Here is a 26,125-nt window from a genome sequence, read left to right as displayed (position 1 = left end):
GCTATTCATATGCTATGCTGGTCCAAAACCAGCATAGACCAGCACCAAACCAGCATATTGTAAACCAGCTTGAACAAGCATGCAAATTCATGCTGGCCTTATCTGGTCTTTTAAGTTGGGAAATCTGAATTCTTTAGTGTTTGTTTTGTGTAGTTGTAACTAGCAAGTTAATTACTTTGTTTCTTTCAGTAAAACATTAACCATTTCTTGGGAATCACTCAAAGAGAATGGAAACATGCAAACTCAGAGGAGTGACAACAGACTCCTGACAGTTGCATATTCTGCATGTTAATCTGCAAATCTCCTGTAATCGGGATGTCTTAGTCGAGCACCTGTGTCAAGATTGGGAAGTATTCCTCAGTGATCAGAGGCCTAAGTGTCCGAGCAGCCTTTGAGGGCTGGGAAGAGGGGACAGGCAGGGGCACGGCTCTGTCCTACGGGATTAGACAGCCTACAGTAAGAATCCATATTCAGAGGACTTTACAGACACAGCAGGAGCAATGGTCAGATCTAATTAAACCTTCTTCTGAGCACTTTTAATGGTGAGTAACACCTGATGTGCTTATTGACTTCGTGCATATGGGGGTTTGAAAGGCTGGGGAAACAAGTTTAATTGCTTAAAGGCTACATAAAGTGGAGCAATAGAGAAGAGCAATTGATAAGCTTGTGTAGAAACCAGATGCCAGTTTATTATTCATTCATGTGAATTTGCCCTAATAAGATGTATTGCATTGGTAACTTGTGGTGTGTAGTAATTTGTGTATAGAGATACAGACATCTTTTTACATATTCAACACATTTAGATATATGGGAAAGACCTAAGTCAAAGCTTGACTAGTATTTGGTAGTGCAGATTTTTATTTGGGCTGCCAATGGGACGTTGTTGTAATAGTAGGGTCTGGGGTGCCAAACCAGCATGTGGACTGAAATCTGGTTCTCAGAGAACAGAATGTTTATGTGGCACTAACTGGGAATGTTTTCCCAACCTTGCTACCTCCCTCTGTCTCTTTCTCACACATCCGCACACAGTGCTTCTCTATAAGTTAGCATTGGTTGCACTGTGCAACAAGTAACAATGACTAAATATAGCGGGCAAAAAAAATGTTTTTTTTAAATAGGATTCAACCTATGTTATATTTCTGTGTGTGGATGGTATGTAATGTATCATTCAAACTTCACATTGCATTGCTTTCCATATGATCAGTGCTACACACTTTAAAAAGTGGTAGCCTATTTTAATTTTAAATGTTTCAATCAATATTGTAGACTTGAATAAATCAATTTAAATTAGATGTTACCACATGAAGCACCACTTTTTTTTTTCAGTGTATGTTCTTTCTTCAACAGAAATAAATAAGAAAGTTAAGTAGTCATTTAGCAGAAATAAGTATTGTAATTATTTGGAAAGTCCAAATAAATAAAACATCCATATGTATCCTTATGTTGAGCCAAACACATGTGACTATTTTTATTCTGTGGGACACAATATGAGATGTTAGGCAGAATTTTAGTCTCAGTCACACCATTCACTTTTATCTTTATTTATTTATCCATATAAAGAATTAATGGATGAACGAATGAAAGTTACAGTCCTCAGGCATCACCAGTATACAGCATCCACCTGGATATTGTGACGGCAGACATAGTGCACCAGTACACTCATCACACACCAGCTATTGGTGGAAAGGAGAGAGTGGAGTGATAGAGCCAACACCGGGGTTACACCCCTACTCTTTTTTGAGATGTCAAGTCATTTTTTTGTATAGCACTTTTCACAACACACATCGTTTCAAAGCAGCTTTACAGGAAATCATGCATTAACAAAAAATGAAACTGTAATTTGAGAGTGATCAGTGTGTAGTTTGATTAAATATGATTGTAAATTGTGTATAAAAATTAAACAATACTTGTATTTAGAACCCCTGTGAGCAAGTTGAAGTTGACTGTGGCAAGGAACACAAAACTCCAGAAGATGTTGGTTAATGGAGAAAAATAACCTTGGGAGAAACCAGGTTCACTGTGGGAGCCAGTTCCCCTCTTGCTGGCAATTAAATGATAAGTCTATGTATTCCATTTCAAGAGTGTAGTCCATCAATAGACAAAGGTGATGCAGGCAGAGATCAATGAGGTGCATCGCAGTTCAACCAGTAGGTCATTTTGGTGAGGTTCGCTGGGGTCCATCCTAACTCCAAGGATCAGGCAGTGGCATATGAAGTATCCAATGTCTTAAAGTTGGAGTTGGCATCAGTCCAATTGTCTATATATCCTATACTATTCTCCAGATACCACTCAGACATGTTCAGTTTGGCATTAACTTTGGCATGTAGTTTGGCATTCTCTCCATTGTGCAGACTGACCTTGCTATCATCATTGCTTATTTCCAGAAAGGGTCCTCATATACTTTTCAGCAAGTTTGTTGCTTAAACTTCGCACTTCACATATTCACCTGTAAATAGCACTGACACTGACATAGCTTTAGTGAAGCTTTTTACAGACATTGAGCCAGTTACAGCACAGCTAAAGGAAGTTGCAGCTTCAGCAGATTATTATTTTTGAGAGTTACAGATTCAGTAATCACAAATTCAGTAGAGTCAATCGCGGCTATGTTAACCTCAGAATCTTCAGTGAGGCTCTTCATCCCCTTCAAGCCAAAGCCGCTATCTGACATCAGAATGTTACAAAGGGTGTACAAAGGGCCAAGTGGTATAATTTGTTTTATTCCGAAGGGGTTTTAAAGAGTATTGCTAGATTTTGTAAATTAAACAAGAAACTTGGGCTGGAAAAACAAGCCCAAAATAAGCGACCCTTATTTATTGTATTTTTTTTTTTTGTAAATGACAAAATGCATAATTATTTATGACATTAAATATTCTAGCAAATTTCCATAAATAAATATATATATAAATGACTTGATAATTGCCTATGACTTAATATAGCCCTACAGCAAAAGACACTGCACTCACTCCTGCCTGCATCCCTCCATTACTTTTTGGATGGACTGCAAAGACTTTTAATCTATAACCTTGAAATTTAATAATTATCTTATCTTCTTGATGTAAAGCCAGATGAGGATGGGTCATCTTAAGAAAACATTAACACAAAGTAAGGTCTAAATAAAAATAAATTGAATGGATCATTTTAATTAAGGTCTCTCAGTCAAACTCAAACAGTCAGAGGTGATATTAGGGACTCTGGGGGCCGTAGGAAAAAACAAATGATATGTATTATAGAGCACTGCAGGTCAATTGAAATAATGATGCAAATAAAATTATGTGGGTGTGTTGGTATGGATGTCAGTTTTGTGTGTTTTTTATTTGTGTATTGAGAAATTTGTGTGTGTAAAAAAACAACAGTGGCATTATGTAAACAAATTACAAGTTAAGATCCTGAAAGTGAATGAATATTTGGTAGTTGTCAGTGTCAGGTTTATTTATATAGAATCATATACACACAACATAGGTTCATCAAGGTGCTTTACGACAATAAAAATTATAAAATAATACTATGGAAAAAAATAATACTAAAAATATTAAAATAATACAGCACAATATAGATATACAATGACGTATGCCAAAATAAAAAGACAACCAAGCATTAAATGCCAGAGAGAATAAACAGGTTTTTAACTTGGACTTGGAAAAGTAGTTAAAGTGGGAGCAGTTCTACTATATAATGCACAGATTGTAAAGGTTTGGGTCAGCTACTGCTAAGGCTCAATCGCCTCTATGGCTGTGTCTCGTTTGAATGGCTGCGTCCTCCGGATGTCGCATTTATTGGCCGCATACGTTATCGAGGCTGTCTCATTTCAGAAAAGTTAGTTGGACACATGGGTGCCGCCAGGAATTTTGGGCCCCATGACAAAAAAATTTAATTGGGCCCCTTCTGACATTGACCCAAATTACCTATAGTTTTGTATTACCACCACTTGATTACATACATTAGATATGATATATTTTTGTGTGCGTGTGTGTGTGTGTGTGTGTGTGTGTGTGTGTGTGTGTGTGTGTGTGTGTGTGTGTGTGTGTGTGTGTGTGTGTGTGTGTGCAAGCTTCTCAAATAAACTGCCCTTCATGATGGGAATAATAAAGTCGTTTGGTTACGTATGTAACCTCCGTTCCCTGAGGGAGGGAACGACACGTTGTATCGGAGAAGCGACACTAGGGGTCTCTCTTGAGCGCCGATATTCACCTCTGATCTTATTGAAAAGGGCCAATGGGAGTTCGTAGTCAGTATTTGCATACCCCACCCCCGGACATACGGGTATTTAAGCGGGGCAAATACGGGAGTTCATTCAGGATTTTTCTGAGGAGCCGGGAATGGTCCGGCCACAACAGTGGCTCGGTTCAGCGACATGGCGGAGGAAAGACACAGCGTGTCGTTCCCTCCCTCGGGAGCGGAGGTTACATACGTAACCAAGCGTTCCCCTTCTGTCGCTCTCTCCACGTTGTGTCGGAGAAGCGACACTAGGGGACCCATTCCAATCTTGCCATGCGCTGAACCTTGTACGTGGACCGCCGATACAGAGGCGGGCAGGGATTTCATCCAGTGCCATGCATCGTCTGTACCTGGCTGCACGTACCCTTCCCCAATGCCCCATAAGAATATCGGAGTCCTTCTAGTTACCCTGGGAGGGAACAAGGCGATGTTTGCCAACATGGGAACGGGCCAGCCTGGCTGGGCCTCTTTTCTCTCTATGTTTCTTGCATAGAGCAATCACGGCCGGGGCCCTTACACGCATATAGGGAAGGGGTCTTACCCAGACCCTCGCGGAGACCACACCTGCCCTTTTTCTTGGGGAGGAAAAGTGGTAGACACGTCACACGGCCGTCTTAGGGCTCATGTGGAAAGTATGGTGCGGTGGTAGATCCAGCCTCGAAAGGGGGGAGTTGCTACAGCACGGCGACCGAGGCAGCTGTAACTGCCTAAGGGAGACACGGAGTCCGCTCGTAAGGGGACAGAACCGTGGAATTACACACAGGGGAGTCCGAACAGGAGGCCTTCTTTTTTACCTGTGGAGCCCCTATACCAGTACGGGGTGGCCATCAGGGTACCCGCAGTGGCTTGGGTCGGCGAGTTCCTCCACTGAACCGCTGGACCCGGAGGGCTGGGGAGGAATCGACCAGGGGCCCGACTCGGAGTGGAGCGCCCTGGGAAGAAGGCGCACTACTTTACCTTGACATCAGGAAAAGGCGCTGAGCGCAAGCGATCCACCCGGCCGGTCGGTCTACGTGTTACCGAGTTCTACGGGCTCGGACCTGAGAAAACACGAGGCGCTAACCGACTCAACGCGGAGGTTGTAAAACCTCGCGAAGGTGTTGGGTGTTGCCCAACCCGCGGCTCTACAGATGTCTGCTAGGGAGGTGCCCTTGGCCAGTGCCCACGAGGACGCAACACCCCTTGTTGAGTGAGCTCGGACCCGTAAGGGTAGGGGCACGGCCTGGGTGTGATAAGCCAGTGTGATGGCATCGACAACCCAGTGGGTGAGCCTCTGTTTGGAGACAGCATCCCCTTTCTGCCGTCCCCCAAAGCAGACAAAGAGCTGCTCAGAGTGTCTGGTGCTCTGTGTGCGGTCCAGGTAAATGCACAGGGCGCGCACTGGACACAGCAACGAAAGGGGCAGTGCTTGCAGATTCACTACCTGATCTCGGAATGGTGTGGTAGGAACCTTGGGCACATAGCCCGGTCGCGGTCTTAGGATCACGGACGTATCTGCCGGACCGAACTCCAGGCAAGTGTCGCTGACAGAGAACGCTTGCAGGTCCCCGACCCTCTTAATGGAGGCGAGCGCGATCAGCAGGGCCATCTTAAGAGAGAGGGCCCTGAGTCCAACTGATTCGAGCGGCTCGAAGGGAGGTCTCTGGAGTCCTGCCAAGACTACCGAGTGATCCCAGGAGGGAACTAGGCCTGGCCGGGAGGGATTCAACCTCCGGAGCCTCTCAGGAACCTGAGGATCAGGTGCGTGCTTACCCAAAGACTTGCCGTCTACAGGATCGTGGTGGGCGGCGATAGCGGCAACATGCACCTTGAGGGTGGACGGGGACAGCCTCCTGTCCAGCCTCTCCTGTAGGAACAGAAGCACTGACCCTAATCACGCATCTCTGCGGGTCTTCGGCTCGGGAAGAACACCAATCTGCGAACAAGCGTCACTTTAGGGCGTAAAGGTGCCTGGTAGAGGGAGCTCTGGCTTGGTTGATGGTATTCACAATGGTCGCCGGTAAGCCGGCTAGCTCTTCCACGTCCCATCCAGGGACCAGACGTGGAGGTTCCATAGGTCTGGGCGCGGGTGCCAGAGCATGCCCCGTCCCTGAGAGAGGAGGTCCTTTCTCAGGGGAATTCGCCAGGGAGGAGCTGTCGCGAGGAGCCTGAGTTCCAAGAACCAAGTCCGAGTGGGCCAGTAGGGGGCCACCAACGTGACTTGCTCCTCGTCCTCCCTGACCTTGCACAGCACCGGTGCAAGAAGGCTCACTGGGGAAATGCATACTTGCGCAGCCCGAGGGCCAGCTGTGTGCCAGCGCGTCTGTCTCGAGGGAGCCTCTGTTAGGGCGTACCAGAGCGGGCAGTGGGAGGTTTCCTGGGTGGCGAACAGGTCTACCTGGGCCTTGCCAAACCGTTCCCAAATCAGCTGGACCGACTGGGGTGAAGCCTCCACTCCCGCCGGGCAGGCGTTGTCGTGATAGCGCGTCCGCTACGACGTTGAGCTTGCCGGGGATGTGAGTGGCTTGAGTCGCTGCTGGCTCCATAGGAGGACGGCGGGCGAGTTGTGACATGTGGCGGGGCGTCACGCCGCCTTGGCGATTATATGCGCCACCACCGTGGTGCTGTCCGATCTCACGAGGACATGTTTGTCCCGAACTAACGGGAGGAACTTCCTGAGAGCAAGAAGGATGGTCAGCAACTCCAGGCAATTGATGTGCCAGCGCAGCGGGGCCCCTTTCCAGCGGCCCGCTGCTGCGTGCCCGCTGCACACAGCACCCCACCCGGACCGGAGGCGTCGGCTGTGACCAGGACGCGTCGGGACACCTGCTGCAGGGGCACTCCTGCCCGTAAAAAGCAGAGGTCTGTCCAGGGTCGGAGTGTTTTGAGGCAGGCGGGGTGATCCTTACCCGATGCGTGCCGCGGTGCCATGCTTGTCTCGGGACTCGAGTCTGGAGCCAGTGCTGGAGTGGTCTCATATGCATCAACCCCAGCGGTGCGACCGCCGCGGAGGACGCCATATGCCCCAGGAGCCTCTGGAAAAGTTTTAGAGGGACCACTGTGCCTGGCTTGAAGGAAGCGAGGCAGTCCAGCACCGACTGAGCACGCTCGCTCGTGAGACGTGCTGTCATTGAGTCTGAGTCTAACTCCAACCCGAGAAAAGAGATGCTCTGAACCGGAGTGAGCTTGCTCTTTTCCCAGTTGACCTGAAGCCCCAAGCGGCTGAGGTGCCGGAGCACCTGGTCTCTGTGTGTGCATAGTAACCCTCGAGCGTGTGCTAGGATGAGCCAGTCGTCGAGGTAGTTGAGAATGCGGATGCCGGCTACTCGTAGCGGGGCAAGTGCCGCCTCTGCGACTTTCGTGAAGACGCGAGGGGACAGAGACAGGCCGAAGGGGAGGACTTTGTACTGAAACGCCTGGCCGTCGAACGCGAACCGTAGGAAGGGTCGTGTCCTGGCAGAATTGAGATGTGGAAGTACGCATCCTTCAGGTCCACCGCTGCGAACCAATCTAGATGCTGAATGCCAGCCAGAATATTTCTCTGCGTAAGCATTTTGAACGGGAGTTTTAACAAGGCCCGATTGAAAACTCGCAAGTCCAGGATTGGTCGTAAGCCGCCGCCTTTCTTGGGTACAATGAAGTAAGGGCTGTAGAAACCCTTCCTCATTTCGGTTGGAGGGACAGGCTCTACCGCCCTTGGCTAAGAGGGTCGCGATTTCGCGTGCGCAGGGAACTGGCGTGCTCGCCGTGTACTGCGGAAAGCGGACGCCCCTGAAGGGGACGGGAGCCAGGCAAACTGAATTGCGTAACCGAAGTCGAATGGTCCGGTGCAGCCAGCGTGATGCGTTGGGAAGCGAAAGCCACGCTTCCCAGCTCTGCGCTAGGGGCACCAAAGGGACGAGTATTTTGGACGTACCGGCGGGGCCTCGCGAGCGGGCAGAACAGGTAATGCAGCGTCGGGCGGCTTCGTTGCGGCCTGAGGCTGAGGTGCTGAGAATAGACTCAAAGCACTTACCTTGCTCCGCGCCCGGCAGGGGCGGGTTCTTGACTGAGGAGGAGGTCTGATGTTGGCGTCCTCTGGACTCGTCTGAACCGGCCGGCCGGGGGACAGTCGTGGGCAGGCGGAAGGCGGGATCGCCGCGTGCGGTGTACCGGGACTGTTGTGATCTGAAAGTACATTGCCGTGAAAACTGCATTTGCGGGCCAGGTGACCCAGAGGCAAAGGAATTAGCTCTTTTATTGAGAATGTGGGTACCACAGCCCCCGTCAGGGGGTGTGGCAAATGAAAAAACAAAGGATTCTCCTCCCGGCCCTCCACCGGGGGACGGAGCGGTCTTACCACCTCCGGAGCTAACGTCTTCGGCTCTGGGTCGGCTGTCTCAGGAACGCTTGGGAGCCTTCCGGGTCCTGGAGGGGATTCGTGAGACAGGGGGTGTGCGCCGCCTGCGGAGTGCTCGACGCTGGGGCTGAGAGCTGGGCCCGGGTTGAGGCGGAGCAGGAGCTGGTTTCCTTGCAGGGGGACGCCCTCGGCGGGCAGACAGGGCAGGGCCCGTAGCGGCAGGTCTGCGGCGGGGCATGATGTGCGAAATGGCCTCCGTCTGCTTCTTCACCGTGGAGAACTGTTGGGTGAAGTCTTCGACGGTGTCACCGAAAAGGCCAATCTGGGAGACAGGTGCGTCCAGGAAGCGGTTTTTGTCAGCCTCACGCATCTCGACCAGGTTGAGCCAAAGTTGGCGTTCCTGGACCACTAGGGTGGCCATCGTCTGTCCGAGTGCCTGCGCTGTGGCCTTTGTCGCTCTCAGGGCGAGGTCGGTTGCTGAGCGCAGTTCCTGCAGCACATCAGGATCCGGTCCACCCCCGTGCATGTTTCTGAGAGCTTTGGCCTGGTGGACTTGCAGGAGGGCCATCGCATGCAGGGCGGAGGCGCGTCCAGCCGTAGTGTAGGCCTTCGCGTTAAGCGAGGATGTTGTCCTACAGGGCTTGGATGGGAGTACGGGGTGACCCCGCCAGGAGGTAGGGCTACCGGGGCATAGATGGTGCGCAACTGCCCTATCAACCTGGGGAATCGCGTCGTACCCGTGGCACTCTCTGCCATCGAGGGTGGAGAGAGTGGAGCGGGTGGCACCTAGACGAGCGGAGAGCGGGGCTCTCCACGTAGACGTCAGCTCATCATGCACCTCCGGGAAGAAAGGGACCGGGGGGATGCGAGGCCGCGAACGGCGCGCTGCCCCCAGGAACCAATCATCCAACCGAGAAGGCTGTGGGGAGGATGGAGGGTTCCAGTCCAACCCCACGCTCAAGGCGGCCCGGGCAAGCATGTCGGACATCTGAGCGTCGGCCTCAGCCTGGGCCTTCTGGCCCGAAGGCGGCAGTCCAGGGGAGTCCTCGGCATCAGACTGAGAAGGAGAAAGCCGCTGTTGTGCGCCGTCAAGATCCAACAGCATGCAGATCGTCAGAGGAAAACAGGAACGTTTAAGTGGCGTGTAACTCGCAGCAAACTGCAGACAGACCATCGGCTCCAAAGAAATTTTCTGAATGAACTCCCGTATTTGCCCCGCTTAAATACCCGTATGTCCGGGGGCGAGGTATGCAAATACTGACTGCCAACTCCCATTGGCCCGCCTCTCGAGCCTCTCGAGTCTTCCAGGGCTCCGCCTCTCAAGCTACTCGAGCCTTCCAGGGCTCCGCCTCCCGAGCCTCCTACGGCTCTGCTCCCAGAGACCCCAGAGCCTTCTAGGGCTCCGCCTCCAGAGCCTCCTACGGCTCTTCTCCCGAGCCTCCTACGGCTCTTCTCCCGAGCCTCCTATGGCTCTTCTCCCGAGCCGCCTTCGGCTCCGCCTCCTGAGCCGACTTTGGCTCCGCCTCCTGAGCCTCCTACGGCTCTGCCTCCCGAGCCTCCTACGGCTCTGCTCCCAGAGACCCCAGAGCCTTCTAGGGCTCCGCCTCCAGAGCATTCTATGGCTCTTCTCCCCGAGCCTCCTTCGGCTCCGCCTCCAGAGCCTCCTCCGGCTCTGCTCCCTAAGACTCCAGAGCCTTCTAGGGCTCTGCCTCCAGAGCATCCTACGGCTCTTCTCCCCGAGCCACCTTCGGCTCCGCCTCCTGAGCCTCCTAGGGCTCTGCCTCCCGAGCCTTCTAGGTTTCTGCCTCCTGAGCCTCCTACGGCTCCACCTCGTGAGCCTCCTATGGCTCTGCCCCCAGAGACTCCAGGGCCTACCAGGTCTTCGCCTCGGAAACCTCCCATGGCGCCACCTTCCTCGGCTCCGCCTCCTGAGCCTCCCTCGGCTCCACCTCCAGAGTCCTCCAGGTCTCCGCCTCTAGAGCATCCTACGGCACCACCTCCCTCGGCTCCACTTCCCGAGCCTCTTGAGCCTCCCTTGGCTCCGCCTCCAGCGCCTTCCAGGTCTCCGCCCCTAAAGCCTCTTACGACGCCACCTTCCTCGGCTCCGCCTCCTGAGCCTTCCTCGGCTTCACCTCCTGAACCTCCCACGACTCCGCCTCCTGAGGCCCCGGAGCTTTCCTTGGTTCCGCCTCCCTTGGCTCCAGCTTCCTCTCCAAAGCCCCTCTCAGCTCCGCCTCTGGGACCTGTCTCTATCCGATGGCCTCCTCCCAGGCTCCCTGAACCGGCCCCTGCTCTTCGGCCATCTCCCAGACCACCTAAACTTGTCCCTGCTCGGTCGATACCTCGCTGGCCTCCCAAGCCTATCCCTACCCAGTGGACGCCCCCCAGGCCACCTGACCCGGTTCCCTTCACACATCCCCAGAGACTGCTTGCTTGCCCTCTTGGCCTCCCTGGTCTGCTGTCTGCTCTTTGTGCCCCCGAGGACTGCCTAATTGCCCCTTGTGCCCCCGTGGACTGCCTAACTGCCCCTTTTTCCCCCATGGACTGCCTAATTGTTCCTTGTGCCTCCTTGGTTTGTCTCTGTGTCCCTTGTGCCTCCTTGGTCTGTCTTTGTGTCCCTTGTGGCCCCTTTGGTCTGTCTGTTTTCCCCCTTATTCCCCCCCTCCTTGAACCTTTGCTCATTTTTTCTATTCCTTTTTTAGGACCGTCTGGAATCCGGCCCTTTTGAGGGGGGTTTATGTCACGTTCCTGTGTTGTCTGCCCTATGTTCTCTGTTTCACCCATCACGTTTATGTCATGTTTCCGTGTTGTCTAGTCCGTGTTTTCCGTTTCATCCGTCACCGATCCCGTTCCATGTCACGTTTTCCCTGTTGTCCGCCCTGAGTCTCACTGTCCGTGTGATAAACTACAATTCCCACAATTCCTGGCCTCTCTCACTGCCTGCACTCTTCATTGTTCTCACCTGTGTCTCGTTAGGTCTTCATTGTGTTTGTGTATATAACCCTGTTTATTTCTCCATTCCCCTGTCGGTTTTTAGATGTTGTATGTAGATGCTTGATGCCCATGTTTTCCGTCGTTGTTCCGTGTTCCTGTTAACTCCTTGTGTGCCTTCCGTGTTTTTGTTTACCTTTTTCCCATCGTGGATGTTTTCCTTTGTTCATGTTTTTGTGTTACCCTTTGAGTATAATAAACCGCCGCTGCAGATAGATCCTCGTCCTGTGTCTGTCTTCATCCATAACCGTGACACATTGTGTGTATCATTCTTTTTGGTCTCTTACCCTTATCTGTATTCCTTTCCTGGTCTTCTTGTTAATTTTCTTCACTAGTGTCTCTGCTGTGTTCTTCCTGCCACACGTCTTCTTTTTCTCTTTTCTCACACTTCTTCCCCACTACCGCTGCTTATTATCTGTTTTTCCCTTATGCTCGCTTATATTTCAATAGCTTCTTCTCCATCACCGCTGCTTATCATCTGTTTGTCTTTTATTGTCCCTTGTATTTCAATTGCAGTCCACACTACAGTAAGTGGGCATTGTAGACATGATGGTATTTTACTATATGCCAGGGGTGCTGTTGGCAGTTAGGGATTTAGTCTTGGATTTCCCTCTTCCTCTTTTGATTTCACTGTCTCTTTCTCCATCTCTTTCTTTTCTTTAAGTCTCCCATGTTCAAACCACTTTGTTATGCACTGCAAAGGTATTTTTGTCTTGTTTTCCTGTCAAATTATCTAACCTTTCTTAAAACATGATTTATTTACTTGTCAAGCAAGATGGAATAAGATATTAAGACTTGTTGTAAGATAAATCTGACTAAATTCTGTGAACTTTAGACTCAAAACAAGAAAAAAAAATCTGCCAATGGGGTAAGCAAAATAAACTTGTTTTCTCTTTAAATTGCTTACCCCATTGGCAGATTTTTTTTTCTTGTTTTGCAGTGTCCATATGCTTTTTGTACTTTGATTCTCTCTTTCTTCACTTTGTCAGCATTTTTGATCTCTTTCTAATGCTTTTATTCCTCTTATTTTATCTTCATCATAGTTTCCTTTTTCTGGCCATGGTGTTTGCGTGTTTTTTGTTCCCCTTTTCCATTTTCTCATCAATTTCATTATTTATTTATTTTATCTGGGGTGCACTGCAATAACTTCCTCCACTGGATCCATTCTTTTGTTTAAACACCCTTGATGTCTAATACCTACAGGTTGCAGTTTCTTTTCTTTCACTAGTAATTCTTCTAATCTCTTAATGGTCAGCCCTTGTGTTTTTATTTTCCTCCTTTTCCTGAAATCTATTCCTGATTGTAGCGCTGCCAGCCCTTCTTTTTCCCACTTTTGAAATATGTTGTTAGTTTTCTTATGAATTCTTCTAGGTATGATTCACCCCTCCACGTGAAGAATTGCTCTTCATTTGGTCCCTTTATTAAGGGTAAGACTTCTCCTATCTCCACTTGCTCTGACCTCACCAGTGTAACATTTTGCTTAATATACCATCCAGGAACATAGGAGACCACAGCCATTTTATCCTTGCCATTAAATTTTCTTCAGGATTTCTTGCTTCTAAATATATAAAGTTATGAAATTTTGTTAGTGCCAATAATTTTTGTGTTATTTGCTCCTCAGTTTGCCATTCCTCTCTTATCTCCATACAATATCTATCCTGTATTCATATAATCTCCATACTATCCCTCCTAGTAATAGAAACATCAGAATGTAGAATAAATATCACAGTAATTTTTACCTTTTAATTGCATTATTTTTGTTTTAAATATCTTTATATATGTAATGCAGAATGAAACAAGAACACTTTTGAACTTTTTATTTTTGTCTTTTAATGTGTAATGCAAAAATAAAATAAAAATACTTTTAAACCTTTTATTTCTTTATTTTCTTTTTATTTGTCTCTTCTAGTCTGTTTCTCGATCTTCTATTTTCTCTTTTCTTAGTTTATTGTCTTTGTCGCACACACCATTCATTCGCATAAATGCCTTCACTGCGCTTATTCTCGGACTATGACTCTCTTCACCATCTTATTCTCAGGCTGTAACCCTAGTACCCCTGGCACAGTTTTTCTTTTAGGCTGTGTCTCTCTACACCCCTACATTTTTCTTAGATTGTGTCTCAATCCATCAGGGAGGACGCAAGCCTACAGGCCTTGGATGGGAGCTTCGGGCACCCGCACCAGGTGGCGGCGCTATTCGGGCATACTGTAGGTGCATCGCAAGCGCCTTATCTAGTGATGGCGAGATGAAGCTTCATAAAGCACTGAAGCGTTCCATCCAATTGGTTCACTCATGTGCCGAAGCTTCATGGTGCTTCATTTGCTCTATTGTGCCATCAAGTGGACAATAAATGTAAAACGTGCAGTGTGATTATAATGACACTATGGCTTTGGTGTCTGAAGCATTGAATGAATTAATCAATGATGTTTGTGATGCTTATACATAAAGTATAAACTTTTATATGGCGTCTGTCTTTATGATACAATGACAGGGTCAAAATGAAAAGTGGAAACAAGGGAGAGCGTTGTCATGTGAATGTGCTTGTGTTACTTTATTTATTTATTAGGTGTTGTTGTTGTATCCAAGTTCTTTGGGACACAACAGACACTTCACCTTTTAAAATACCAGAAATAAGAAGAAAGACATTAGAACAAGTAATACCTTGTGTTGCCGCGTTTATTTATATTACACTAGTTATTATTACAATGTAAATACATTATTTGGTGAGATCAGCTCAAAGTGTTCCCAGACAGGGGAAAATCTCCTTTTTCTTGCTGGTTCCATCGCAAAAAAAAGAAGCTTGAATAGATCGCTAACAAACTCGCAAAGTCCCAAGTCCACAAAATGTGAGGTGGAATCCATTGCATTTTGCTGGCCCTTATATTTCAAATAGACCGCCAAACTGCGAACCACTTCCTGAAGCAGTCACGTGGTACAGGCGGCTCGCGAGGCTTCAAACGTCACCACATATGTCACCGACACAAGCCTCGAGACACGCTTCACAGAAATCATCCCGGATTACTCGACACACGCTTCGAAGCCTCGATACGGGAGGACACATCACTAGCCTTTATCCACTTGGGGCATCAGCGAGTAACCCCTGGCCGCTCCGCCATCTAGGGTAGTGAGAGTGGGGGAGCCGAAAGATCAAAACCGTGAAGTGAAGGGTGCCTCCCATGATCTTGTCAGCTCCTCATGATCCTCTGGGAAGAAAGGCACTGGGGCGGGGCGTGGCTGTGAGCGGCGCCACGAGCCCAGATACCAATCATCGAGCCACGAGGGTTCGGGGGAGATCAGAGGGTTCCACTCCAGCCCGACACTCGCATCGGCCTGGGAAGGCATGTCCATCATTTCGGCCATGTCCATCTGTGATTGGGTGACCACGCCCGAAGGGGGAAGCCCAGCGGATGTTTTTGCGTCAGACTGGACGAGCCCACTCTCTTATGCTGCGCTTATTCGCGGGCGCCGAATAAGAGGTCGAACTCGGCCTGGAACGAGCCAGCGCACTCATCCGAGCACCTAACCAGAGCAAATAAGCATGTCCGGGATACATATCCGGTGTAGGTGGTCCCATTGTGGTCCCCGAATCGCTCCCAGTGCTCGCCGCGCTGGCCTCATACACGTAGATAGAAGGACTGAGGCAGGGATCCGCTGGGGTGGCTTGCTTTTTGACGAAAGCTGCCGAAAGTCAGCCACGACCGCAATTTTGCCATGGTCATGCAATGACGCATCCACGAAAGATGTCTCGGTGTGGGCAGTGCCCAGGCACAAAAGACAGCGATCATGGCCGTCTGAAGGCAAGAGATATCGAACGCATCCAGGAATAACACACAGTCGAAAGAGCATCTTTAAAAAGACGCATCTTTAAAAAGACTTTCCAATGTGTGCCGCTCTTTTAGAATATACTCTTTTAGAGGGAAAATACTCTTTTAGAATACACTCTAATGATCTGCCGAAGCACCCAGGGGCGATCTCTGCAGTCCACCCGTGCAGAGAGGGGGGAAGCCACTGTAATGCGCCTTAAGGATCCAGTAGAGGTGAAGATAGAAGCCATGGGATATTCAGCTCACTGAACCATCAACTGCTCGGCTCCAAAGAGAAAATCCGAATGAGCGGTATGCATGTCCCCTCCTTTATACCCGTATGTCCAGGGGAGTGGTATGCAAATACCACTTGCCAATTCCCATTGGCCTATTATCAACGATCAGAGGCTTCTCAGGATCTCAAGAGCGACCCCTAGTGTTACCACATCGACACAACTTCGAGTGAGTGACAGATAAGGAAACTCACCTTTTACCTTTATTTTTTTCCTATCATGTTGTCATTGTTGGTTGCCTAGTGACAGTGTCACTCACTGATTATTGTTTCCGGTGTAAAGCGTAAATATGCTAATTTGCGCTCGACCGCGAGTGCTGCGCCTTTTGGTTTGGATAAGGTCGGAGCTCTTCTACTAGCCCTATGATTGAAATGCCTGATGTAGAGTGCGGCATGCACAGTAGCTATTTAGTGATGGGTCATACTTTATTGTGCTAACTGTTAAGCCCCAGCAAGCCCAAAAACCGCAGACTTAGTACTGGAAATACAGTGCTGTGAAATAGTATTTGCCCCTCGATTTCTTCTGTTTTTGTGTAGCCTGTATCTTATACTAAATTATTTCAAAAATTCTAACAAAATCTAAGGCAATCTGATTAAACACAAAATACAGTTTTTCAATGATAATGTTATTTATTGAAGCAACAAAGTTATTCAATACCAACTGGGCCTGTGTGGAAAACCCCTTGATATGGTAAAGGTGCTGTAAATAATTTTAACACATTTGGCAGACACTTTTATCCAAAGCGATTTAAAGTGCACCTATTACAGGGACAATCCCCCCGAGCAACCTGGAGTTAAGTGCCTTGCTCGAGGACACAATGGTGGTGGCTGTGGGGATCAAACCAGCGATCTTCTGATTAACAGTTATGTGCTTTAGCCCACTACGCCACCACCCCAGTTCTAGAACTTCAAGCAAAAAGCAACGGTCTCTAAATTACATTCTCAAACTTGACAACTGTCGAACTAGCGCTGTCGCAGAGACAGATGTGATGTCTCAGTGCACCTATATCATTGATATCTTTCAGGGAATAAGGATATTTTCTGCTTGTCAATTCATAAAAATATTGCTTATGGTTTCTTTAAGTTAGTTAAGAAAATGCCCAGAATAGCAGAGCTTTATGGAAAAATAACTACAATGGGTTCAAGGGAATGTTCTGTGTAAGTTCTTAGCTGTCACAAACGCCTCCCTGCAACATTCTAGGAATGTTTATTTGTGGTTATCAAAAACAAAACCTAAAAAGAAAGTTTCTAGAACATTAGGAATTGAAAAATACAGGAACAGGAAAACTTTTAGCATTATTAAAAAAATAAATGCTATTTAAAAAAAATTCATAGAACGTAAGGAATTGGTTATAAAATCAACACTAACGTGTTGGCTTAGAAGGCAAAGAATGGTTCTTTTTTTTATTAATAATAATTTTTATTGATTCCATTTCAACAATTTAAATCTGGAATCAAATTATGTCAAATGATACCCTTCCCTCCGAACACGCAGCCCAGAGTCATAAATATTTAGCCTTCTGTAAGACATCTCTTCAAATGCCGCTACATTGCCCATCTCCGTGCACCACTCTCGAAGTGAGGGTGCACCAGCCACTTCTATCCGTATTCAAGAATAACCCATCTGCCATCATAACACTGGCCAGGACCCAATTCTTTATGTACTCATCCCCTATAATAATGACCACCCCATCACCTAAAATACAGAGTCTGGGGCAAAATTAAATTTGAGTGCCCAATACGTCACACATAAAACTTCTTGATTCTTAACACACCAACAAAAATCATGGGTTGTGTCCCCATCGTTGTGCTGGCATTGCCAGCAGGTGGGTGTATCTTTATGTCCAAGCCTATACAATCTAGAGGGGGTCTAAAAGAGTGATTACTTTAACGAATTTAAAATGTAAGAGTTTTGATTTGTTTAACATGTACATAATGTGTCAACAAAATAATTCCCATTTGTAGTCATAACTTTCATTTGTGTCATTTCATAGTTTTAAAGACCATTATTTAAAAATTATAATCATAAAGAAGAGTAGGTGTGTCCAAACTTTTGCCTAATAGTGTACAATCATAATTGGGTTTCAGCTTTGTCTTTTTATATTTCTTTGAATCACAGGAGCCCAATGAGCAATAAGGATGCTGATGATGACAAGGTGCCTGGCGAGCGTGTGAGTCCTGGCTCGTGCTGGCCAGATGGCTGAGGTGAAAGTCATGATGTATGAGGATCCAAATCTGGGCTCTGGTCCAGATGAGGACGCCTCTGAGTTTTCCGTTTCAGAGAGTGATTCAGATACCGGGAGCGTGCTGTCGGATGACTCTGTCCTCCCCATCTATGAGCGGAAAGAAGCCAGTGGAGGCCCTACCAACACCTTGTACCAGGCCTGTGCCAAGAACAATGCGGCAACCCTCCGCAGAGTTCTGGAAAGGGGTGTTACAAAAGATGAAGTCATGGAACTAGACATAAATGGCAGGGTAGGAAGTCAAATATTCGTGTTACTGATTAAGCATCATCAGTATAACAGACATTTTGCAGCAGAGATGGTCTGTATCACTTTATACTGACTAATCTCCTTCCTGTTCTCTGATAGAACGGTCTGATGTTGGCAGTCTCAAAAGGCTTTGTGGATATTGTGTATGGACTGAACCAGTGCCCATTTCTGGATATTAATCACCAGGATAATGATGGCAACACTGCCCTCATGTTCGCTGCACAAGCTGGTATGCTCTGCATTAACATGGTAAACAGAGTAAAATATGAGGCATTAAGGATGTAAATTATATTTCTCACTATAACAATTGCAGGTTTTGAAACCATCCTCACCTACATCCTGAACTTCTTCTCTGGGGTAGAGATGGAGCTCAGGGACAACCGAGGCTTTACCGCACTCCTCAAGGCAGCCATGCAGGGTAGTGATGACTGTGTGGCCTCACTGCTCATGGCTGGTATGTAATTTTAGTCCTATAATAAATATTTTACAAACTGGTAATTTCAAACAAGTGAGTTCCTGTCAGGTTGCTTTAGGCATACTGTGTAATGCGTGAGTTTCTTCTCAAAGCATCCCTAAAATAATCAATGTAACCAAGCATTGATGATAAAACGTTTTAAATTGGTAATTGAAAACCATACATTGAAAGACTATTAATCTGAACATTGGAGTGTGTCTCAGTCATAGTCTGTGGTAGTTATGGCCCTGCCTCAAATTTAGAAAAATAAATATCTATAAAAATATAACATAGTTACAGACAACAATAATGATTTGTCTGATGATCAAACTTGATACGTATTACACTGAATTGTAATATTATGCTAGTTCACAACAGAATGCTAGGTAGCTGATTTATAAAACAAAAATGTACCGGAGGTTGTAAGGTACATTATATTTATGCTCTCTTACCAAAGCAACTCACAATATACTGCATAAATACCAAACAAATACCAAGACAATAAGTCAAGCATACATTATATTTGCTTGAATGAAGTCAAGAAGAAAGCTCCTAACATTCTGAAAAATCATATGCTAACTTAAAAACTAGAAAGCCATGTTAGATGTACCTAGAGTCCCCAAAAGCCACTACATATAAACATTTATAAATAAATGTGTACGAAAACAATGAGTACATTGTAGTTGTAGTGTATAACTAAGGTAGCATGAAGGAAACAGCAAAACATCTTTTAGAGCATCGTGATGTGGTGACACATGACATAAGTGCAAGCAGGTTAAAAAAACAAACCTGAGGGCATTTTCTCTTCTTATCCCATGGTTAATCAAGTAGCCCTCACGGCAAGTAATTGATTAGCCATGTGTGGGCTTACCAGTGTTTATTTAGACCTGCACTGGTGGCAAGTAAGTACACTTATAACACCTTCAATGAATGTAGGCAGGTGCTTCACTAATCTTAAAACAATTAATGAAGTTTAAGTTTGAAAACAACATGCAAGCAAGCAAGCTAAATATTTATGTCTGGAATAGCAGAGTCTTTGTCTATTGTGTCCTTAATTACATCATTGAAGTAAGTCTAACTTGCAAGATAACAAGATCAATGTCTCATCTGCAAACATCATATAGACGTTTTGTCCGTAAAAAGTTTCAAATGATTTTCTTTCACATTGTTGAATATGTTTTTAATGGTTCAGATATGATCATTGAAAATTCCGCTATACTCCAAGTGGCCACTTGGTGGTGCACAAATTATTGAAACATTTTGGAGTCCTCTCTGAGAGCCCATGTATTTTGCTAAAATGTATATATACTTTCTTAACAAAGTAGCTTAATAGTGTTGTTTTTTACATCACCTTTATGCTTTTCTTTTTCCAGGGGCTGACATTAATGTAGTAGATGCCACAAGGGGGAAGGATATACGAGAATGGGCTCTGAAAACAGGTCGCTTTGACACATTACACAAGCTTAGGCGACTGAACAGCAGGCCTCGGGCAGAACAGTTCTGTGAAAAATTTGTCCCAGAGTGGCCAGATCTGAAACTGCTAGTGGCCAAGGCCACAGCCTCAAAAAGCACAGGACAGAAAGTCGCCCATCACATGAAGTCTACTTTCAGCTTCAGTTTTCCACAAGACCCCCAGGATAATAGCATTATGGACCATATGGTGCGAATCACCACCAGCATTCACAGTCCCTTGGTGGTCACTGGATGCCGTCCTCTGTGTCCCTCAAGCCCACCAGAAATTGGCAAGAGACGCCTGGCTGTGCCTGAACTGATGCAGATGCACTCAGACAAAAACCTGGAGGATCACGTGATACGGCACAGTAATGGCTCCACCTCTGTTTCAGGATCCTCTGGCTCTTCTGTCTCGCTGGCCTCCTGCTGCTCTGACTCGGAGCTGAGAGGCAGCGTGCTCTCAATGACTTCTAATGGCATCCGCAAGTTTGTCCCGCGTAGCATGGCTCGTCGAAATTCTGTGTTCCCTGCTGGCTGCATCCCCCAAATCAAAGTGACCAAATCTGGAGAGCCAACACCCAAGAAGGAGAAGAAGAAGAAGAAATCCAAATATCATTTAGAGGCACCGATATGGAAGTACAAGGAGGCTAAAGTGGAGAGGGGAAAAAAGGAAAAGGAAAAAGCAGAACAAGAGAAGACTAAAAAGAAGGTTAAAAAATGAAAGAAAAAATTGCTGCCAACCATAATTGCCATGATGTTTAATTTTTATCCAGCATATTCTCTTTTATTCTTTTTTTTTTTTTTTTTTTAAGAAGCACATACTATTCAACAAGTTTACTATAGCAAAATTGTTTATTTCAAAACATGATTTTACAATGGAACTTTTTTCTCAGCTTAAAGATAATTGTTTCCATACTATCAATACCATTGTAATTTTTGTTTGTATTCAAGTCAAGTCAATTATATTTGTATTGCGCCTTTCACAACACACATAGTTTCAAAGCAGCTTTACAGAAGATCATGCATTAACAGAAAATGAAACTGTAATATCTATAATGTCTTCTATTCTTGTTGTAATTTGTTTTTATTGCACTCCACGTCACAACAAAGAAGTTCCACTATGTTCACTTTAAGAGCACTTTAATAGTTTATACTACAACATAATATCAAGTTGGAAAAGGACAGTTGCAATATTATTTTTCCTCTTTGTATCCATGCAATAATTTAAGTGTACTGCATATGCATTTGTTTATCAATTTGTCTTGCAGTGTCTCAGGGCAAGCAAACTTGCTACTGCATTGAGTGTACATTATAAGGGCACTAAACTGACTTTATGAAAAGCAAAATCTATTACATATCTATGCAACTCTCTGCGTTTACTTACTTTTATTGTTAGACAAAATTCCATTCCAGTAAAGGGATAGTTCAAACAAAAATATAAATTCTGTCATTTTTAGCTCACCCTCAAATTGTTCCAACCCTTTACAACTTTCTTTTTTTTTGTGATGAGTTAATGATTACAGAATTTTCATTTTGGGTTGAACCTACCCTTTAAGGTACCTTTGCAAAATATGTAAAGTGTGTCTGTTTATTTTCACTGAATATAAGTTGTTCATAATATTCTAGATGGATACAAATAGGAAAACGTTTTATGAAAGTATGATTAACGTAATAAGGGTTTTAATTCATTAAAGATAAACACATCTTTGTGACTAATAACTCATCCTTTTGCACTTTTCAAGTCTAATGATATCACTGGAGGTTGTAAACGAATCAGTGAGCTTGTTAAGGCAATGCTATAATTGGAAATATAAGGTCAAGATATGACATGACATTATTTTTTGAGATTTTTTTTAAGAAGTATTTTTGCCCAGCATCTTGTCCTCCGGTCCCTTTTCTGATTAAGGAATGTCAGAAATAAATTGCACGTTGCTACTAAAACAAAACTCCCATGGGCTATACTATATAAATATAGTTAGAGCTAAATCCTGTGATTGACCTTAACAGGTCAAAGCCGAAGGCATAGCTTTGTGAAATTCTATCAGCCAGAAAGTTGAGGGCCTAACAGAACTCTACATTAAATAAGGGAAAATATACATCCAAGCAGTGATTTTCATGAAATAAACCCTTACAGGTTGATCAGGATCAGGTCTTGTATCACTCTGAAGGGGTTTATTTTGTTATAATGACTACCTGACTGTGTTTTGTGTAATAATAAATGGTTATGAAGCATTGATCTGAGTTAAAGAGTTTGTTCATCCAAAAATGAAAATTATCCCATAATTTACTTACCCTCAAGCCATTCTTCTTTCAGCCAAACACAATCAGAGTTATATAAAAAAATATCCTGGCTTTTTCAAGCTTTATAATGGGAGTGAATGGTACCTTAGATTTTGAAGCCCAAAAAAGCGCATCCATCCATCAAAAAAGTAATCCATACGGCTCCAGGGGGTTAATAAAGGCCTTCTGAAGGGAAGTGATGAGTTTTTGTTAGAAAAATATCCATCTTTATAATTTTATAAACACTGGCTTCCGGTAATGGCTGTCCGCACGTTCACAAGAGAGATGAGTTCTGGCGTAAGACGCGTAGCATAAATTATCTCTAATATTCAGGTGTAATTTGGGTGGCCCTGGCCCACCCTTGGCTACAAAACTGCATGAAACTAGCACGGCTATGCCAAAAATTGTTTGCCAGAGACAATAGTCAACAGATTAGCAATGCTTATGCAAAACATTTGACCACAGAACAGTGCAATTGACCAATCAGAATTAAGAATTCTAGTGTGCCATAAAAGGTTTTAATAGTTTTGATAAGCACTCATAAATCTTGTACATTTCAGGTTTTTGTGTACATTATGTTCTTTAGTAATATAAAGCAAAAACATTTTTTACAAAAATGTATTACTTAATTATCTTGATTCTTTCAAATAAGTAGTAATAAAGAAGAAGTAATATAATTGCCTCCTTTACTCTAAATAATTGCTCAGGTCTGGTTTCAGATCTCAATCTCTGAGGGGGCTTCTGAACTTAGTGGGGATGCTCTAGAAGTTAAAGTGTATATAAAGCACCAACGATATCCAGTTGACAGTCATTAACATCTGTTTGAAGGTGCTTTGCACCCTCAAGCACCACCACTGAACCGGGCATGTCAGTAATGGTCAAACATATGGTATTTCTGTTAATAGATCTCTGAGAAAAGACAGAACTAAAAACCAAACATATCACGGGAAGATATGTTAACGTAAATATATAAATGAATACTGTTCAAATACAGTCCTCATTCTCTGATCTGAGGACTGCCAACTGTATCTGAAAACAGGAGCCAAGACTGTGAATTAAAAAATCCCCTGCATGAACATTTTCTCCTGCCTTGTGCACTATAGAGAGTGTAATTTAATGATGTAGGTTAAGTTAATACTAAACTTGGAAATGTACTCCTGATTATCTTGTAATTAATGAGAGATGGCATTTCCGTTTCTGTCATATCTATCAGATGCACGCTTACAGCTAACTGAGATTCCTCTTTGCCTCACTGGACCACATGAGAGGCTTCAAGCTCCAGTGGTAGATGTCAACATGACCTCAGGTCAGTCTGTCTTTAGCAATGTCTCATCAAATGCATCAAATGCCTGTTTGCATTCAAATGGCCTTTTATCGGTAAAAATGGTGTGCGTGATGATGTCATGCCTAAAAAAAACACTTTGTTGCATAAGTTTTGGTTTATTGCATAATAAATCTGCCCTTAAGCCGTTTCCATACAGAAATGTGTGTTTATCACTACTTGTGTACCTTTCGCCTCCCAGATGCCCTAATGTTTTTTCCTCCAAAGGTCTGGTAAAATGGGAAGAGCAATGAGACAATTAATTAAAATTAGCCAGCTTACTGTCATTTTAGTTTCACAAATAAATTCAATCCAAAATATAAAGAAAAATGGATGCGGTTTAATATTAGGGTTTACATATATGATACATTCCTGATACTGAATAGGCTATTTTGAACAATCATCTAATCTAAAGCATCGCCATCACAACTGCATTATGTCCCACATATTTGTCCAGCAAATTTTAATGACAAACTGAACTTGATTATCATCTATAATTAATTTAATGTCATAATGCAATCTACATTTTCTGAATATCTCATCAAATGTGATCCGAGGTAAAGAGGGTTCAATTTAAAATATTTAAACGTTTTAAAATGTTCAAAAGCTAGTTTTCTGAAAGTGATCTCAGCATTGGAGAAATAATTCTGATGGATTATAGTATTGAAAAAAAAGCAGATCATTTTGAGAATGTCATTCAGCTGACTTTTTTCATCTACAGAACAGGGTAAGGCTAATTTATACTTGTGTAAAGAAAAGGCAATTGTAGGTCTAAAAAATGTTTTTTTGTTTGTTTGTTTGGTGATTATTTATTTTAATGTAATGCTTTAGTCATTTGGTAATTTATTTAATTTAATACAGTGAAATTTGAAAAATTTCAAAGTATGAACAATCATTTGATAGAATTGGGCTATATGTTAGTGTTCCAAAAAGCACACCAATGCCTCTCTCTGAATTGTGGGCTAATTCCATGACTACCGTCTATTATATTGAATGGTGTGGAAAATAAACTTTAATAAATAAACGGATGACTACCACGATTAAATTAAACAGTGGCCATTGATTTGCTCTCCGTGCAGTTGTCGATATGCACGATACGAGATGTTTGTGTTGGCGCTCCTGGAGAGTCATGTTTGCAGCATCGGATCTGTGCAGTTGTAATCACGTACAATAAATTAGCTTTCAAGGATGTATACTGTCGTCATGATTAACACAGGCTAACAATTGGGGTAAATTCTGTCATGTGACACTACATTTTTACGTTAAAGCCAATTTTCTCCCCAAGAAGTGTTTCCAAACCAGTTTTTCACGACATTTGAAGTATCGACAAAGAGTTTATGTGCCAGAGTTAAACGGAAAAATCTTATATCGACACTTGCTAAACTGTAGCGATAATTTGCGCTTCCATCAACTTTATTTTGATGCACTAAAAGAAATTCGGCAGAAATCCTTGGATGGAAAAGTAGTTAATGGCAATCTATATATTACTACTGTGGTTTATTTGGCCATAATATCCTGCTGTTATATAAACTTTACAACATTTGACCTTATCAGACTAGCAGTCATTATTTTGAATGTTAACAAGCCTAACTTTTGTAACATCATTTATTTCAAAGCATCAATGTTTCCAATAAGTCAAGACAACACCATAAGATATGGCACTTACCTGCTCAGATGACATTAGCCGTCTTTTTCTTTCTTTCATTATTTATTTGTCCATTCGCTTTTGATAAGATGTCCTTTATCCTTGTGTACACCAGTACCTCCAACCACATTTATCCACGCGAGTAGCAGAGACGAAGCACAATGTTCTTCCACAAGACATGTGCAGTTTTATTTTTTAGCTAGAGGGCCAAAAGTTACATAGTGTAGCTTTAAAAGATTCACTACCTTAAAAGATTCATTCAAAATAGCACTGATTCCTGGTTACAAATCACTAATTAGAAAGTGGAGTTGTGCTTGATGCTTTGGCTTCTTTTTGAAATATGTTCGCTGGTAGAGAAGAAAGGGACAAACTAACTGGGAAAATTTTGCCTACGGCAGGATCACAACCATGCTGATATATGGAACAACAGCACTCGTGCTTGTGTGATATTGCTAGTTGATACTTTTATCTAAAGTGACTGCCTCATTATTACAGAGACAGTGAGTGTGTTTACGCGCAAGCTATTACACCGATTATGCTTAATAAGCTGATGTGTATTCATGAAAACGTGTTAAACTTTTCCTTTATTGGTGAAAGGTCATAAATAGTTTAAGCATAATTCGCATGATTCGCATAGGCCTATCATGTAAACACCTTAACCTCAGTTCTTAAAGGCTTATTATCCAATGTATGCAAGAGTTGTCCGCATGCCTCTTCACGGTTTGACATAAAAAGCAGTGAATAATTACTTTTGGGGAGTTATCAGCGTATTGGTGTGCATCCAAACGGGCTCTCTAATTACGCTTGCAGGATTTAAACCTAAAACCTTCCGATTACCACCCCAGATCTTTAACCACTTGAC

General features: G+C 44.5%; 1 protein-coding gene across 1 annotated transcript; it reads left to right on the top strand.

Annotated features, from left to right (window-relative positions):
• The first annotated feature begins 421 nt into the window (after positions 1–421).
• Positions 422–23,572, top strand: ankrd33aa (ankyrin repeat domain 33Aa). Its single transcript, XM_052106033.1, has 6 exons — positions 422–542; positions 17,739–18,094; positions 18,211–18,340; positions 18,425–18,565; positions 19,939–20,726; positions 23,511–23,572. The coding sequence occupies exons 2-6, from the start codon at positions 17,816–17,818 to the stop codon at positions 23,526–23,528; spliced, it is 1,356 nt and encodes a 451-aa protein (XP_051961993.1). The 5' UTR covers positions 422–542; positions 17,739–17,815; the 3' UTR covers positions 23,529–23,572.
• The last annotated feature ends 2,553 nt before the right edge of the window (positions 23,573–26,125 follow it).

This window comes from Xyrauchen texanus, chromosome 35 (genome assembly GCF_025860055.1).
Source record: "Xyrauchen texanus isolate HMW12.3.18 chromosome 35, RBS_HiC_50CHRs, whole genome shotgun sequence".
Taxonomy (NCBI): domain Eukaryota; kingdom Metazoa; phylum Chordata; class Actinopteri; order Cypriniformes; family Catostomidae; genus Xyrauchen; species Xyrauchen texanus.
The sequence above is the reverse complement of the archived record's forward strand: the minus strand, read 5'-3'. Positions and strand labels throughout refer to the sequence as shown.